An 18,699-nucleotide genomic window follows, 5' to 3' on the forward strand; every position below is an offset into this window, starting at 1 on the left:
GAATGGCGGTGCTGGTTATTGTTCCCGTTTGTCCTAGCGCTCACCTCCTTGTAGATTAGCGCTGCCGAGGGCCTCAATGGCGGCGCCGGCCTCAAGCAGCTGAGGCTCCAGGGCTTGGCGAGACGGGGGGGCTCGAGAGGGGCCCGCGACACCGCCGACAAGGCTCCCCCCCCGTGGCCCCCGTGGCCCCCGTGGCCCCCGTGGGCCCCGGCTAGCGGCAGGGTGTGGTATCCAGGGTTAAGCGCCGGAGATTTGGGCCCCGAATCTGAGGTCTTGCAGGCGTGGGACGGGGGTGGTGATGGGAGCTGTGAAACGAAGACAAGGTGAGACACAGGGACAGACAAAACAGGTGTCTCTAGTCTAATCTCCCATATTAATGTGTCTCTGTGGGTTTACAATGTTATAATCTCATGCCTCTGTCCCCGTGTATCCGTGTATCGATTCACACATGTCCCCGTGTTCCGCGTATCCCCATATCCTCATGTCCCCATATCCCAGTCTCTCTACTCTACCCATGCCCCCGTGGCCCTCACATTGTGCGAGGGCGCCGTCTTGGCACCGGGCGTGCTGCATGTCGCAGCGGGGCCCTTGGTTTGCCGGTGCAGATGCTCTATCCACTGTTGCGCGTCCTGGGGGCTCTGGCAGGATACCACGATCCTTTCTATCATGCTCCCTGCACACACACATACATTCATAACATACGTATGTAATGTACATAGTCGTCCTTTATTTGGTATACTTGCTCCCTAAGTACACGCGCACACACACATATGCACGTGTGTAACCCTCCAACAACAGTGGAGGAGAGGAGTGAAGCTCACATCGAGTGGAGCGCTGGGCGGCTGGAACATGGCAAGGTGGCATAGTGGGCAGCACGAGTAGTGCATGTGCCAGTCATTAAACCCATAGCACCTGGGTGTTCCATGATCTCCTGCCAGCGACCCTTCGAAATTTCAAATGGCCTCAAAGTGCACCTATTCTGGCACAAGTGCTACGGTGACATGACCGTCACTTAATGAATGCCAGTTGTTGTTGCATATATGAATGTGTTTGCGAATATATATTTGTATAGTATATGTGTGTACGTGAGGCTCCCAACACGAAGCTCAAACCTGTGATTTCAAATGCATTCCGCACGATCTCTGTGTCCTCCAGTTTCGTGACCGTCATGCCCGTGAGCGGCAACTTGCCCTGCAGGACAAGGGGATAGACCACGAGGTTCACTCACACACTCACTCACCAGCTCACACATTCACTGAATGATCCACTCACCTGCTTACTCACTAAGTCATCCACTCTTATGCTCATCCAGCCATCAACACACTCACCCAACCACCCACACACACAAACTCACCAACCCATTCATACATTAACTCACCCACTTACTCACCCATCCATCCATACACTCACCCACGCACACGATGGGGTCTGCATTCACTCACCGGCTCACTCACTCAGCGCTCCACTAGTTGAGTGGCTCACTCACCCCACGTCTTCATGTTCCGGTGTACCCCCATGTGTCCCCGTGTGTCCCGCATATCCCCACGTGTCTCGAGTGCCTCCATGTCTCACATGTCCTATGTGTCCCCGTGTGTCACCTGGTAAATGAAGCTGCTCATGCGAGGACTTGCTGACAGCATCAGGAGAACAGTGGGGAAGAGCAGGAGGTACCGCTCGCTCCGCTCCTATACGCATGCACACGTGTACACACGTACACTCTTAATATGCACACTGATCACAAAGACAAAGACACTCCGTATAGCTTTAACAGACTTCAGGGGAAAGTGCGGTTAGCAAGCACATATGAAGGCCGGCACAGCACAATAGGGGGTGGGTGGCCAGCACCCCACCCGGCCATCTTTGTCTTCCTCGTGGTGGTGATTACACACCACACCCGGTACTCATGAGCCAAACTAGGGGAGGCCCAGGACTGGTTCCAATAATCGTCTCTGGTGTTGGCCGTGAGCAGGCATCAAACTCGCTCACACCACGACAAACACCCTCATGTTGCCTACACAGACTATTTGGGTGAGTACTGTTAGCGAGCATCTACAAAAGCTGATATAATGCTCATACACTCACCCACTCATCCTCCAACCCATCCACCCAATCTACAAATACAAAGATCCCCCATATAGCCTCAACAGACTGTTGGAGCAAGTGCTGTTAGCGAGCACCGAAGATGCTAACACTCTTTCACAACCACACCCTTACATACACACAGACACTCGCTCGCTCACGTCGCTGCCGGCGCACTGCACGAGCGCGTGGGACACGAAGAGGACGCCGCCCAGTGAGCGGATCCCCTCCCCCTCCCAGCCCTGGATCGTCTCCGTAACCATCTGCAGCTCCAGCTCCTTGCGCTTGCGCATGTCTGTGCACTGCGCCTGCATGGAGGAGGAGGAAGAACGCAGGCAGCGTCACAACGCCGACGGTCGGAATCACCGGCACTGTGAACGCGATTCACATCGGGGCAATCTTGACACCGCCAGTACTAGTCATCGGCAAGTCCACTCAGCTCCACATCTACCCATTTCCAATTCAAGCCCATGCGGCGCCAGTTTAGACCCCTCACCACCACAAATACAATCTCATCGTCAATATAACTATATGGTGGTGGTCATGATGATGGCCACCACCATCACCACCTCTATCCGGCCAAAGAGAACCTGCTTTGGCATGCGGTCATTGGGCATGCGGGCTGGTTGACTAGCTAACGTAGCCTCGCCTGCCGGAGCTCACTGTTGGGACTGTATTCAAAGATTTCAAGTATCTGTGAGCTCCTCAAACAATCAAGCTGATTGAACTCAGGATGGCGTAAGCAGGCCAGCCTGAATGTAACAATCCGGCACCAGTGTTCCTGTAAAGGGGTCAGTGTTTTACAATTACAGAGATAAAAAGTTACAAATGTGGCTGAGAAGACCTTAAACTTCCATGTAGCGTTCGGCAGCCGATGAAAAGATAATGCCGCTAAATTGTTACGAAGTGAGACTTCAGCTGCCAATCTAGCGCTATTCAAAGCACATTTTCCTTCTATGGGAACTTTAACGCCACCATTGCTGAGGCAGTTGCAGAAGGTGGACATAGACCTGTAGTGTGCACGCGCAGTTGATGAGAGGCACGTGTGGTAACTGAGTGACGCACGTGCGGCTGGGGGGAGGCGTCTGTGTGTGGGCTGCGGGTTGGCTGTCGGGCAGGTCCTGGAAGGTGGGCGGAGTCTAGCTGGGGGAATAAAAGCCGGCGTGCGGGAACACACGGGGGTCTTCTTCTTTGTCCTGAGCAGGTGTGGGTGGTGTCGGAGAGAGTAGGGGCGGCTAGTAGGGATTGAGGTGTACCACGCGTGGTGTTGTGCGTGAAGTGTCGTGTGCGCTCAACACTGGGGTGTATGGAGATTAATAAAGAATGAGCAGGTGTCACGTTACCTTCCCTCAGAGTAGGTTCCACACTACACATGCACACACGCACACACAAGTGTGTGTTCCCTCACCGAGAGGCCCTTGAACGCGGTCATAGATATCTGGATGTCCGTCTTGTCCGGGTGAGTGTCCTGCAATGACAGAGGCAACCTCTTACTCCTATCCAGGGCAGCCTCTCCCCCTCAATACGGAAATTACATTTTCAGTACGATTATAGATGTTATACATAGGGTGTATGCTTGATAGTAGTTGTGATCCGTGTGTGCGTTGTGTTGTCTCTGGATATTGTCTGTGGATGTCACTCATGATCTGTTTGGTCTATGTGTTATTCAATTTGTAAGATCTCGTGTCTGTGGGTGCTGTTCTGTGTTGTCACTGGCAAATGTCTAAAGTTAGGCACAAGATCATTTCATGATTCAAGTTGTTAGATCCCAGGTGTCTGTGTATGTGCTATCTCTGGACACTGTAGCTGTCACACACAGGACTACGTCGCTGGGAGGGATTAGGGAGGGAGCGATTGGGAAGGGGATTGGGGAGGAATTGGGGAGGTAGGGAGGGATTGGGGAGAGCACCTCGATGTGCCGCTCCAGCTCCTTGAGGAGAGTTGGGTATCTGTCGAGCCGCATAAACGGTTTGCTGAGGCTCGTGGTGAGCATCAGGATCCCAGGGCTGTTCGCACCCTTACTCTCCATGAACTCCCCCAGCATCTCCCTGCCACATGACATTTATCATCATTAAAATCACCATCATCACCATCACCGTCGCCATCGTCTTCATCATTATTATAATGACCTGCCCCAACATCTCCATGCCACAGGAAATTCATCATCATTAAAATCACCATCATCACCATCGCCACCGCCTTCATCATTACTATTGAAGTGACATAGAATTGGTCACTAAGCAGCATAGCGCTGGTTGCTGGCAGGGAAGGGGATCTGCAGCTTGTAGCAGCCCTGACTGACAGCAGGCCACGTGATAGACCCGAGAGGGATCTAGGGGAAATGTTACGGAAGGGACACGTTGAGAGCCCGCTCGTAGGTTCCAGAAGGGGGGCGTGGCCGGGACAGGAAGATCGTCACCATCATCGCTGTCGTCAAGTGCCTTCGTCGCTGTCGTCTCATCTGATATATTGCGCTGCTAGATGTAGTTGGCTGTCTTAGTTCAGCGCCGTCAGTGTCAGACAGCTAGCGTTGTGTTGTCGGCAAGCAACCAGTGTTGAGTTGCGTATAAGCGAGAGACAGAGAGTGTGTAACAGTGTAGGGTGTGTATTGTACAAAATGTGCTCTGTGTTTAATGAAAGAATTGCATCCAAGAAGTGACATCTCCAAGTCAGTCACTACACTATCATAAATTCCTCCAGCATCCCCATGCCACAGGAGATGAATCACTGCCACCATCATCAACACCACAAACATCACCATTACCATGAACTCTTTACAGCATCTCCCTGGCATGGCAACTTTACCAACACGTAAGTGTGTGTGTGGGGAACGGTAGTGTAGTGGTTAGCATGCTGCAAGATGAACCCGGTGACCCAAGTTCGATTCCCGCTCACGACCAGCAACAGTGGCGAATATCTTAACCGGTCCCGGGCCTCCCCTAGGTTGACTCAGCCTGAATCGAGTATCTGGTGCAATATGTAAACATCGCCACTAGAGACAAGGGCGGCTGGGGGTGGGTTCTGGCCACCCATGACCCCTCTTGTGTGTCGTGTCTGCCTTCATAGGTGTTTGCCAACAGCACTTGCCCCAACAGTGTATTAAGGCTATATGGGGATCATTGTATTATTATAATTGTGTGTCGTACAACAGCTGGATGTAGGCCACAGCCTTTAAACTGATGAAAGTCGAGTGATCCGAGGTTCTCCGTCAACTGTTTACCAAGGCCGTAGATCTTCCCCCGATTCCATTTGTCCTGCCTCGCTGCTCCACGTCAAGAACCTCTCTTCTCAATTACTGCCGCTTTCACCAACACACTCGCACTGCACTGGAATGCGAGCCGATCAATCATGATGACACCGACAGGCCCCATAACAAGCACGTCGAGAATCGTGGGGTGTTTTACCCACAATGCGTGCGGCGTAAACAACGCGGAACCTATCTGATCATCAACATCATAGGCGACAATCAATCCACTACTAAATTTAAGCTTCCCCACGCCCTCACCATCTCTCACGGTCCTGCAACACAAAACTCCGTCTTCGCACCAGCACATCAGCTGGTTTCACAGCTCCATCCCCACGGTGTCTCGACGGGTTTGTGGCGAATCGTGCCGGGTGTGGATGAGGAAGTGCGGTGTCGTTTCAGACAAGTTTTCCGGGAGCCAATGGCAGCGGCAGAGAGACAAAGGCAGCATTGTAAAGCAACAACAACGTGCCATTGAGCCCCGAGGCCAGCAGCTGTTCCACGGCAGGGAGGGGTAAGCCCCGACATGCACACGGGCACGTTTGTACGAAGCACATACTCCACATTCCCACAGACACACGTGCACATATACAAGCACACATATATGCAGATACAGAGTCAAAGGTTCCCCATATAGACTCGAGTAAATTGTTGGGGAAAGTGCTGTTCTTGAGCACCTATGAAGGCCGGCATGGCACTCGAAGGGGTGGGTGAACAGCGCCACGCCCAGCCGCCTTTTTATCCCCAGTGCTGATGTTGACACACCACACCAGGTCCTCATTTAAGACTAAGTCGGCCTAAGAGAGGCCCAAGACCGGTTCAAATATTCACAACTGATGTTGACCATAAGCGGGAATCAAACTCGGGTTTCCAATTTCATAGCGCAGTGCACTTACTAACACACTCATGCTCCCAACATAAAACATCAGCTGACAGTGACAAAGACATTGCCACAGTGCTTGCATCAGACTATATGCACTTTGAGGCCACGTGAAGTGTCAAAGCCTCTCTGGTACGAGTTCACGGGACAGACCCAGGTGCCATGGGCTGAGTGAGATGACTGGCAGATGCGCCACATGTGCTCCCCACTGTGCGAACTTAATCCGTTTTAGCCGCCCGGCGCTCCGCTCGTTGTTTTGAGCATCGCTCCTTGGCCCAGTAGCGTCCTTCACGAGCCTCGTCCAAAGAGGCCACTCTTGACACCACTGGTAGCAGTCGTCGGCCAATCCACTTCGCTCCACGTCTTCCTGTACTGGATGAGCCCATCTTTTCTTTAGCCCATACAGCACCCATTTAGCACCTCCAATCTGGCTGAACAGAAACGGCTTTGGAAAGAGGTGGCTAGGTATGTGGGCTACATGACTCAACCAATGTAGCCTTGCTTACCGGAGGAGCTGTGTCCAGATCCACATACACAAAACAAACTCGCATTCATTAATAACAGTGCATTAAAAGGAAACATGTATAATAGGCGACGTTTCGGGCAATGGCCCTTCTTCATAGCACATACACACAGATATACGGGTGATTGATAGCAGTGGCGAGTAGCCGACGCAGAGCGGCACGGCTGAAATTAAGCCCTGCCTGCGCCCAGTTCACGACGCGCCACAGGAGGTCAGAACTCCGCGTTGTTGCCTCAACACTCCCTTTGTTGCGCTGGCCTAAACAGGAGCTCACAAATAGCTCTGGCACCAGCAGTGCAATGAGGAAGTTTGTGTTTGAGTTAAGTAAGCACATTGAACTGGTGTGATGCTTTGGGCTGATGCTCGCTCTGCTGTTGCTGCTGCTATGTGGCTTGTGCAGAAGCAATAAGGGTTTCTGGGTTGTCACATAGAACCAACACGGACACGAAAACTGACAATAAAAACACAAGGCACTGCTGTGTGCGCCGCGTATGGCACACGTGCTAACCATGAGAATGCAGTAATGACTCGTGTTTCGTATTCCCAAAGAAAATGCCCATCAAGGCTAAGGTGGCAAGTGAGCATGCATCCATTCATTATTGAAAATAGTATTTCACCGTGTCTGTATTTCTGTGTCTAAAGTTTGTGTACTCACGTGCTTCAATCTGTCTTCTTATCATGTATTGTATTCTTGTGTCCCATCTATCTGCATCTCTGTGTGCTTGTCTCCATGTCTCTGTGTTCCTTCCTGTCTGTATGTCCCTGTGTCTCTCTAAGCCTGTATCTGCATCTCCTCGACATGTTCTGTGTCCTTGTGTCCTGTCCCTCAATGTCCACGTGTCTCTCTCACCTGGCAGGGGACCGTCGTCTCCCCTCTGCGCTTTCCTCGCTCGCCGAACGAGGCCTCCCACACAGACACTGCATGATGTTGCAGCCTTCTCCTCCTCCACCACGCAGCCGATTCAGAATCTTAAAGGAGCTTTGGTCTGGCTCTGTCTCAAGCCTTAACACTTAAGACTAAATTTTAGAGGTGGCTCTGTTTGGCTCTGTGAATGTTATGAATTGACAATGAACCCTAATAATCCACCAAGTAGGTTATTCTGACTCTTAGTCTCAATATGTAGTTTAAGTTTATTTTATTTAACTAGGTGGGAGCTTAAAATACCACAATAAGTCTCATTTGCAAGAGTGACCTGGGCCACCAATATGGCAAATGCAATAGCATAAAACGAGGTACTGCCCGTTACTTGGCAAGGGGAGGGGGTCGCTTCAAGCGGCCAATGCAGGCGTGCACGCAGCTACTAATCCTGCAGAGTGCCCACCGGGCGGGCGACTCGGAATGGGAAAACTTTGGGTGGCTCGGCGCTCACTACAAGAACTCCTCGGCAACACCGACTAAACCGGCTGACTTGGCAGCGTCTTAACTACACCGACGTCTTAGCGACCCAGCGAACCACAGCCAGCGAGACAACTGCACAACAACAGGCTGTGTGTGACTCGATGCTCACGGTAGCCACAGCCGGATACACAACCAGAGACCAGCAAACTAAGCTTTGCTATATTGCATACCCCTGATACTCATCAGTAATCCAGACAAGAATACAACAGACAACACACGAGATTTTCCTGTACACCCGAGGCACTCATGAGCTGGCTACAGCTGGCTGCACCATGATGGTGGCATCGGCGAGGAGAGTCGTGGGCTTACCACCACCACCGCCTCCACCAGTGCGGTTTCGCCGTGCGGTCTGTCTGGTCTGGACGGCTACGGTGAAACCGAGAGCTGGCGAGATGACACTGGAAGCCCACAGCCCAAATAAACAACACAGGCGGCTTCCCCAGCACTCCTCCTCTCTGTAAATACGAGCCTCCATCTGCCCGTACTCACACGGCTGGGAAACCACGGGGGTCCAACCGCGGCCAGGGGGACTCCAGACTAGCGACGACTGGCAATTATATTCGTTCCTTAGTGGCAGAAATGACGTAGGTTATCAAAGTTAAACTTAATGTAAATTTTATAACTTAATTCAACTGTTTTCAAAGCGAAATCGCTTCCCTTAAACGGCCACTAGCAGTGCTGGGTTATTGTGATTTCAGTTTTGTTTTTTTACAGTCGCATACAGTGGAAATTCAAGAGTGCACAGAGGGGAGTAGAGTGAGATGACGGGGGAGATGTTTCTTCAGATTTTGAACCAGCTGGCCAGGCTTGGGCAAAATTAGCCCACATTTCACGCAGGCAACTGGAGAGTACAAACTAATTGTTGCTAACCTAATGATATGTTTAAAAATCCCAGAGGTAGGATAGTGTGCTGAGGGGAGAAGAGTGATTTGAGATGGGAGAGGTGGAGAGTGCATGGAGAGGAAGTAAAGGGGAGAGATAAGAGGGTGCACGGAAGAGGAGGATGTGAAAGGGAGAAGTAGGTGAGTGTGGAGGTTAGGAGAGTGAAAGGGAAGAGGAATGCAGGGGCCAATGCATCCTTGACTTTGATCCGGGATTGAATTGGGAGCCTGTGTAGGGATTGAACTTCACTTAACCAGGCAGCAGGATACCGAGATGCCTCCGAAATCCCAGTGGCTCACAACACTACACACCATCATCGAGTATTAACCACTACTCACAGTTACAAGCATGGCAAGCAGGCGAGTGTCCACTTTGTGAACTGACGCTTGATTTCCAGCAGAGGTGGGAATCCCCTTGAACCCCCCTCCAAACTCGCATCAACACGCCCCACCTCGGGAGTTGTAACAGTTGTGTTGTGTGTGTATTAATGCATTCATTTGTGTAAACGCAGACCCCGTGTGCACAGCTGAGACAACTGTGGCTCAAGGCGACAGCACACAACCCCCGCAGGGCTCCACTGACACCTCGCATGTGTAGAGTGAGGGCTTCGTCTCCACTCCAGCCACTCCATCATCGCCCTCGGCCACCATCATCGCTAAAAATCGTCATCGACGTAACCATCGTAACCGTAGTCATCGTTGTTGTTGTCATCATTCTAACACAATGTGTAAACAATTCCACGCTATGGCGGGGACGAGTTTATCCAAGGAACAACCATGATGACTATAGCCTGACGACATGCACACACAAGCGTTTAACGTGCCAACCATAATCGTTTCAGCTTGCCTGTAATATTTAGAATCCTAACAAATTCAGAAATTATATCCACAGAGTTTCTCTGAAAAGTACAATGAGCATCGCCAGAAGGTCTATAAAGTAGTCAGTGTAACAGCACTGGAAGTCAGGAGTCACCGTGTCACCCGACCTGGCTTCCTTAAATAGGGATCATGATCTGAAAGTAACAATCAATTAGATTTAACAAAAAATGTAGCATTTCAAATAAATTAATTCTTATTTTACGATAATTCATATGGGCCAATGATTCACAGATGACTTATTTGGTTGTAATGATTGCTCTGCAATTTACCACCGAGCCTAAATAACAATAATTGACATGTTAAATGCTTGTACACCACGTGACAATTAATTTGTTTGCCCGTGTTGGGTAGTGGAGGGTTCCGGATGACACAGATCTGGTCAGACCATGACGTGGCCTTAACCCAAACACTATTGTGAGTCTCACACACACCTGTTGTCCTGCAGAACCTTGACGGCCCAGGGGTGATTGGCGCAGTACTCCAGGTAGAGCGTCTCCATCTGCGAGCGCAGGCTCATGAAGCAGGAGCCCACATGCTGCTGCGCCTCTGGCAGCCTGCAGCAGGGACGGGGCACGAGGCAGGGGCTGTGAGTCGAGCGAGTATTTCGATATGCATGCACGTGGGGAGCGGTGGTGCAGTGTTTAGCGCACTGCGCTACGAACTCGGAAACCGACATTCGATACCCACTCATGACCAATATCAGTGATGGATATGTGAAGCGGTCCTGGCCCTCCCCTAGGTCTGCTCAGCCTTAAATGAGCACCTGGTGCGGTGTGCAAACATCAGCATTGGGGAGACAAAGACGGCCAGGCGTGGTACTTGCCGCAACACCCGCTTATGTACCATAAGTGTTCACTAGCAGCACTTGAACCTCATGGCGGAATCTCGGGGTCCCGAATAAACGGAAGTCAAAATCGTAAATAGTTTATTTATTTTTGCCGACTCCGTCCCACTGCGCACATAAACGCCGCGACCCACCTGGCGCGGATCATTCTGTTGTCGTGTCGTGTCCAAGCAGCAGCAGCGAGCACATATGCGCAGAAGAGCTGAACAAGCGAATGCACTCCATGCTCGGGTACGGGCAGGATCATGAGGTTTATCCAAAGCTGCTCAAACTGCCTACGCGACTTAAGTCCTTTATCTGTCACCACGGTCTGCATAATACAGTTAAACTGCTCTCTTATCTTCATTATTATTTGTGACCTACCAATGTCTGCAGCCAAGATCAATCGATGACAATCCTATTACCTGCAGATATTTAACAGATGACATGCGTTGCACCGTTAATTCCTCCTGTTTGATAATACTTCTCTTGTCCGTATGCATCTGTGCAGATAGGTTTTTTTTTGCGGTTAAGCCATAGTCCCCACATACTGCTCCTATCAATGTGGATAAGAGGAGCGGCGACCCACTACTCTGTAGAGTAAAATTGGTATAAACGCTCGCTAGAATATAAACAGCGCATTGATAACGCGTACTATTTTATGTACTGTTCACAAAGTGTGTTCACAAATCCACACTTATAAACACGATGCTTGACAGAGGGGTGTAAACATTTTTTCCGATATTGTATTTAAATAGAGGTACTGCAGCGAAGTAGTTTTCAGTTTTAAAGGCAAAGTTTAACAAGACAACACTTGTCACCATCCTTCAAACCCATTGGTGAAAAAGATAAAAGTTTTTGTTTACATTATAATATTTATGCGAGAGCCGGGGGCTTATGGGACCCCGGGGTCCCCGCCATGAGGTTCACTTGTACCAAGAGTCTGTTAAGGATATTCGTTCTTGGTCTTTGTAATACAATACGCTGGTGTATATAAGTCATATCAAACCAATTTACTGCTCAAATGAGCATTGAGACAGTGCTCATGTCATGTTTACAGCCCTGAGTCAATGATAGAAATTCAACATTCTTATGGTGGGGACGGGCATACCCACAGGACAACTGCATTGATTATAAATAGTGGTACTCATTTTATCGACCCAGGAGGATTGTATGTTTGCTTTCGCACTGTACGTAGCCAACCATGCTAATCGGAGGTGCGGGGGAAGGATGGGCTGAGTCAACCCCCAATCAGGAAATGAACTCGCAACCTTGCAAATTCGAGCCGCTCTCTCTCTGCCGCTGAGCCACCAGGCTGGGTTGTGTGTGCGTGAGCCTCACTTGGCGCACTCCTCCAGGCTGTGCACCAGGCTCTGCTGGAAGCTGGCGATCACCTCCAAGTTCCCCAGCAGCAGCGCCACGTCTGCTGGCGGCAGCCTGCACCAACACCGCCATCGTATCGTAACCATCAACATCGTCACCATCGACACAATCAATATCACCATTACCACGAGCACCATAACCAAGACCATTACTACAACCAACATGACCACCACCATCAACAAACACCATCATCAAAAATACCACCACTCCCAATACCACTAACTCCAACGACACCATCACCAATAACACAATGGCCATCTTTACACGCAGTCAGTGACATCTCGTCTCATCTCAACACATTTTGAAAGAGCATCCCCCAGTGCCAGCCACTGGCAGAGCCAGTGGGGGGGGGGGGGTGGGGTGGCACGTGCCCCCCCAATGATCATTGGGGTTTATTAGTAATAAATCGGCATTTTGCGACCTCCACTGCCACTGTGTAGCATATTATTACATGCCAGGGACTCTATGAGATGATAGGACAATAGTCTGAGTCCAGAATTGGCAATAAGTAACGGCAAAGCGGTTATAAGTGACTCAGAATTGTGTGCAGTTTCGTGTATACAGTCCACGACTTCCCTGAAGGCATCAACACCTTCAGCGAGCGCGATGCCGATCACACGACGCGGTTCGAATTCGACCCTCGAGCGATGGCTGCGCCATCGCCGCACACGCGTCCAATAAAAAGCAAGGGACAAGTCATTACTTACTAACAACTCCTCTATCAGTTTTCATTGCTGGAGGGGTTGCCCCCGCTACCTGATAAAATCCTGGCTCCGCCATTGGTGCCAGCTAGCCCTGTGCGGCACAACAAGGTGATTCAGCACTTACGCTGCCAATGGGCATGAGTAGGGGCGATGATTGCTGTGTGTTTCTGAATTGAGTAATTTACGGGTATTCGGTTGGGTTTGGCAAATTCGAATCACGATGTCGGCACACAATGGCCGACTCGTTTTGAATGACGTCATGGGATCTTTACAGTCCCCTGCATGTTTACGGTTAATACCCTCGGAGTAATTACCCAGGCGGCCTGCCAGACTAGAACCGTGAACCTCTGCCACAAACGGAAAACGCGCTACCGCCGAGCCATTCCGCTGCCCCGATGGCGGCGCAAGTGCGTACTTGTCGCTGGCCTGCAGGGGTCGTAGGAACGTGGCGAGCAGGCAGTGCAGCTCCTTGCTGTACTCCTGCTCAGTCTCCACGATGTTCTTCACCACCTGCATGAGCCATGCAGGGCGAGGGAGGGACGCACAGTAAGCGGCCGCACGAGGCCGAACTCCTGAGATCCAGCGCCAAGGAGGCCAGGTTGGTAGATTGCCACGTTGACCCCCACACACCCAGACGCGTGCGGCTTTCTTTCCCATACCAGTGACGTATCTGAACCAGTCCTGGGCATCCCATTGGTTGACTCAGCCTTAGTGTAACCATCACGAGGGAGACAACGGTGGCCTGGTACAGCACTTGCACAATAAAATATCTTTAGGCTAATGGGGGATCATGGGGGATCATTTCCTTGTTTGTATGAATTTGGTAAACACCACTGACCACGTCATAGTAGCCCTTGGCAGCTGGAGGGCTCTCGGGGGGTTTGGCTCCACCCTTTGAGCCCACAGCCTTTGGTGATGTGGGTCGATCTGTAAGGCACACACACACACAGCAGTGACATTCACTCAGAGCACACGACTCCACACAACACACACACACACAGGGGAGAGAGCTGGAAGACTAGGGCTAGGTCTAAGTTTAAGTGCTATGGTTTGGAGCAAGGCCTGTGAGAGAGGCAGGCATAGAGACAGAGACAGGGCAACAAGTGAATAGATAGGGAGAAGGATGTAGTGACCGGAAGACAGGTATAGAAGCAGGTGAAGGGACAGGGAGACAAGTGAGACACAGGGGGACAAGGTGAGTGGAGATGGGGGCTGGGCTGCCCACCGGAGGCCTTGAGCTCGCGCACGTAGTTGCTGGGGAACCAGCCCGTGTGGCCATTGAACGCCCCCTCCCACCAGCCGCCGTGCTCAACGCGCGTCACCGTGATCACGTCGCCCTTCTCGAACGACAGCTCGTCCTCGTTGGTCCTCTGGAACGTGAACTTGGCACGCACCACCATGCCTCCCCCGCTCTCTGTCATCTCCTGACGAGGGGAGAGGGGGTTCGGGGAGGGTCGGAGAGAGGTTTGAGGAGGGTGGGAGAGGGGGAGAGGTGGGACAGAGCAGGGTAACGATTGGTAAATTAAAATCGAATATAAACTTCAAACATTGTGTTATGCGTACAAGAACTGCCTGTGCACGTACAATTCATAGAGCATGTGTCGTGATTAGTATCACATCGATAACCATTCGGTCAATGCACTGCTGATATACACACACACATACAAGCGCGCACACATTCTCAAACATGCACTCACTCAACCACCCACTCACTCACTCAAACTCACACTTGTGCATGGCCCCCAGGTGCCGGTAGTGAGTGGCAAGCGAGATAAGAGTTTCTTTATTGCGCACACTTCCTCTCCATCTCCACTTCTTCATCAAGCATCTGCCCCTCCTCCTCCACGCAAAAACCGGCACCGCCCCTCCCCCCCCCACAGCCTCAGCCCAAATAGTAATACAATCGCACAAAGTGACGTCATTCAAACCACAGCCCTACCCGATAGCAGCCACTCAACACGCCGCCACTCAACACGCCGCCACTCAGCCAAACTCCCGCCACTCAGCCAAACTCCCATCACTCAGCACACCGCCACTCAGCACACCGCACTCAGCACACCACCACTCAGCACGCCGCCACTCAGCACACCGCCACTCAGCCAAACTCCCATCACTCAGCACACCGCCACTCAACACGCCGCCACTCAACACGCCGCCACTCAGCACACCGCCACTCAACACGCCGCCACTCAGCCAAACTCCCATCACTCAGCACACCGCCACTCAGCACACCGCCACTCAGCACACCGCCACTCAACACGCCGCCCTCAGCACACCGCCCTCAGCACACCGCCACTCAACACGCCGCCACTCAGCACGCCGCCACTCAACACGCCGCCACTCAGCACGCCGCCACTCAACACACCGCCCTCAGCACACCGCCACTCAACACACCGCCACTCAGCACACCGCCACTCAGCACGCCGCCACTCAACACGCCGCCACTCAACACGCCGCCACTCAACACACCGCCCTCAGCACACCGCCACTCAACACACCGCCCTCAGCAAACCGCCACTCAGCACACCGCCACTCAGCACACCGCCACTCAACACGCCGCCACTCAACACACGGCCACTCAACACACGGCCACTCAGCCAAACTCCAATCACTCAGCACACCGCCACTCAGCACACCGCACTCAGATCGCCGCCACTCAGCACACCGCCACTCAGCTCAAAGACACTCAGCTCACAGCCAAACCCGGTAGAAACCTTTGAACAATAATCTGCAATGCTGGTTCCCCTAGAGAGAAATACTATGGCTGTATTTGGCAGCGAGTAAATCGATATTTCTCTGTACCTCAATAGACTCTGCTGCCAAAATGCTCACATTGATAATCTTCTTTAGCTCTCATGCAAGCTGGGTGCTTTTCCTCACAATTTTGTAATGTTATAACTGATAACTTTATGTGCAACTAGGATGGTTACTGTAGGCAGACGACAACCAAACCATTGAAATAAAGAGACGAATGGGGCTAGGGTGAGTGATCATCTGAAAACTCAAGTTTATAACGACAAGTAATGCAGCAATGAGCCTGGAGAAGAACAATCGGTGTGCGCTCACTGCGGGAACATGCGGCTCGGACACAATCACTCGTGGAAAATATAGAGCAAAACATTTAAAGTGATAAAGCAGCGTGGACAGACACATGGTTGGAATTACACTGAGAGACAGAATGAGGAACACACATGGGTTAAAGACATCATCTAAAACTATAAGACTATAAATAAAAGCTTGCTAAGGCAGGAAGAGTCTCTTGGAAGGATGACAACGGAGTAGCAGCCAAGGCATAGAATCTGTCTGAGTAGACACCCACCATGGAGATGGAGCTGTGAATTTGGCTCCTGTTCAGGTGCTGGATGGATTATTACATCACAGGATCATGAGGGGTGGTGGCGGCTTTGGAAGGCCTTCATCCAGCAGTGGATTGATAATGGCTGATGATGATGAGAAAGGCAAAACGGCACACAGCCACACGGACCATATGTATGTTGCACTTTGTCCGTACTGTACGTAGTCAAACGTGCTAATCGGAGGTACGCAGCCAACCGTGCTATTATGGCTGAATAGAACAATGCCCGGCCATCTTTGTATCCCAAGTGATGCTGTTTGCACACCAGGTCCTCCTTTAAGGCCGACTCGGCCTTGTAAAGGCCTCACACCAGTTCAGATATTCGCCCCTGATGTTGGGTGCGAGTGGGAATCGACATCAGGGTTCGTAATAGTGTGCCAAGCACCGCACTACCACTCCACACACAGGCACACACAGTTACGACGACAAAGATCCCCGTAAATCCAAACAGACTGTTGGGGCAAGTGCTGTTAGCAAGCACCTTTTAAGTTCAGCACGGCACATGAGGGGGTGGGTGGCCAGCACCACGCCCGGCCTCCTTTGTCTTCCCAGTGGTGATGTTTACACACCGCACCAGGTACTCATTTGAGACTGAGTTAACCTAAGGGAGGCCCAGGACCGGTTCAGATAATAGTCACTGGTGTTGGCCGTGAGCTGCAATCGAACTCGGTCGCCGGATTAAAAGCGCAGCACACTAACCGCACTGCTGCTCCCCATACTGATACACACACATACTGATACACCGACTTAGTCGTGCACACGATGAGTGCCGATGGGCTCGGTAGCACTCACACTCACTCCCGGGAATTCATAAAAACGATTGCCGACGCGAATCAGCGAGCACCCCAGGTAGTTACCAGTGTGGGGCCCTGCTTCTGTGCGGCTGACAGCCTCCGGAAGAACGCAGTGCTGCTCCGCAGCATCTCCACCACGCACCGCTCGGACCCAGCACAATCCCCACCACCACCGCCACCACCAGAATCCCTGGAACTACCACCACGATTTCCAGGACCGCTGCTACTCACAATGACCCGAGCTGACGAGATTGCCAATTCCCAAACTCGCAATCCCCAATGCGGCAGCCCCTGACTGAGCCCCAAGAGATGTCACGACGCTGGAGACGACAACAGTCGATGACAATGAGACGGTGCTAATTCACGAACAAACTTCCTGCGACAGCGACTTAAGTCGCGCTAACTTGTCAGTGGTTCGGATGTATTGAATGTGCGAGACAACTTTGACTTCCTCACGACATTCATTTTAGAGATAAAGCTGTGCTCCCAGAGTCGGTCCAGGATAGCTTTTGATGCCACTCGCCACTGACTTTAGCCGTTTCTGGGATTCGAACTTCGACAGCAGCACTGTTGAAAGGACACCGTGCTGTCTGCTAGCCCGGCAGTCCAGGCTACCAGGAAGAGGAAGGCGGTGAGTGGCCGTTGGGCTTTTTGAGGATCTTGAGATATCGCTGTTGGCGGGGAGAAATCCGCGGCAGCCTGCGTTTGCAGATTCATTTCTTACACAGTTGTTGAGGAAAGGCCCATAATGTCAAGGGGCCAGAAACAAACAGAGTTGTAACAGATAAAGAGTTACCACAATTCTTGAATTGAGCAAGGTTATGAGAACTTTGGAATGAGAAACAATGAGAGGGAATTTCCAAGTGTACCAGTGCAAGGGAAGAAGCAGAAATTGAAGTGTTGCGGCCTACAGTGGGGCGAGTGAGTGGGTGGGTGTGCTGCTGTCACCTGCTGTGTGGGGGGTGAGCGGGAGAGTGGGTGAGTAAGTGGGAGTGAGTGAAGAGTTGGATGAGTGGGTGTGCTGTTGTAACCTGCTGTGTGGGGGTGAGTGTGTAAGTGGGAGTGAGTGAAGAGTTGGATGAGTGGGTGTGCTGTTGTAACCTGCTGTGTGGGGGGTGAGTGCATGCGTGTGAGTGCCTTGTTCCGACCTGCAGTGTGGTGGTTGAACACTGTGGATGAGACAAAACAGCCAGTTTGGTAGACTGGGAGGGGGAATCAACGAGTGAAGTTCATCGGAACAGTTACCACGGGAGTAGCAATAGAAGATCAATAAGAAGGCAATGGAGCATCAGTGAGCGAGTAACTAGAGTGCATCAGTGAGTGCTGGACTATCAGTCACCCTGACTGCTTCGCGTTGAGAATCTATCAAGTGCAGTAAGTGGTTAGAAGTGTGTTCCGTGTGCTCAGCAACTACAAGTCAAGATTATGCACATATCTCACCAAGACCGTATCATGCCAGCCCTCAAACTTAAAAATAAATGGGCGTAAGTGGCTGGGTGGCTCACGAAGGTCAGAGTGGCCCTATTGGAGACACAGACCCAGCAGGGTATGAGCTTGGGTTTTGGCCTTCTATGATTAAGAGTAATTAATAAACACATTTAATATCTGCGCCATTCTCACAATACAATGTTATCGTGAACATGCTATGTTTTACAAATAGTATATTCTGCCAGTGGATGGTTATGTTGCTATGTGGTTTTACCCAATTAAGTAATATGCAGGTAATTTTCCAAATGTGGATCGTTACACCGACAT

General features: G+C 51.3%; 1 protein-coding gene across 8 annotated transcripts in view; it reads right to left on the reverse strand.

Annotated features, from left to right (window-relative positions):
- The window catches only part of LOC144735634 (rho guanine nucleotide exchange factor 7-like), a 70,383-nt gene that overhangs the window by 22,806 nt on the left and 28,878 nt on the right, over positions 1-18,699 (reverse strand). For 7 of the 8 annotated variants that reach the window (XR_013588665.1, XM_078618082.1, XM_078618086.1 and 4 more), the window contains 12 exons: positions 14,021-14,219; positions 13,634-13,722; positions 13,211-13,305; positions 12,050-12,145; positions 10,317-10,439; positions 3,989-4,127; positions 3,488-3,547; positions 2,241-2,387; positions 1,599-1,685; positions 1,113-1,191; positions 534-673; positions 45-305 (listed from right to left, as the gene is read on the reverse strand). Coding sequence is in view for 7 of the 8 variants with exons in the window: in XM_078618082.1 (XP_078474208.1) it covers positions 45-305; positions 534-673; positions 1,113-1,191; positions 1,599-1,685; positions 2,241-2,387; positions 3,488-3,547; positions 3,989-4,127; positions 10,317-10,439; positions 12,050-12,145; positions 13,211-13,305; positions 13,634-13,722; positions 14,021-14,219 (1,515 nt within the window). In the remaining variant the exon portion in view is untranslated. Of the gene's footprint in view, positions 1-44; positions 306-533; positions 674-1,112; positions 1,192-1,598; positions 1,686-2,240; positions 2,388-3,487; positions 3,548-3,988; positions 4,128-10,316; positions 10,440-12,049; positions 12,146-13,210; positions 13,306-13,633; positions 13,723-14,020; positions 14,220-17,007; positions 17,175-18,699 lie in introns of those variants that run through there. The other variant, XM_078618085.1, reaches the window with a different exon arrangement.

This window comes from Lampetra planeri, chromosome 56, assembly GCF_965212315.1.
Source record: "Lampetra planeri chromosome 56, kcLamPlan1.2.h2, whole genome shotgun sequence".
Classification (NCBI taxonomy): Eukaryota; Metazoa; Chordata; class Hyperoartia; order Petromyzontiformes; family Petromyzontidae; genus Lampetra; species Lampetra planeri.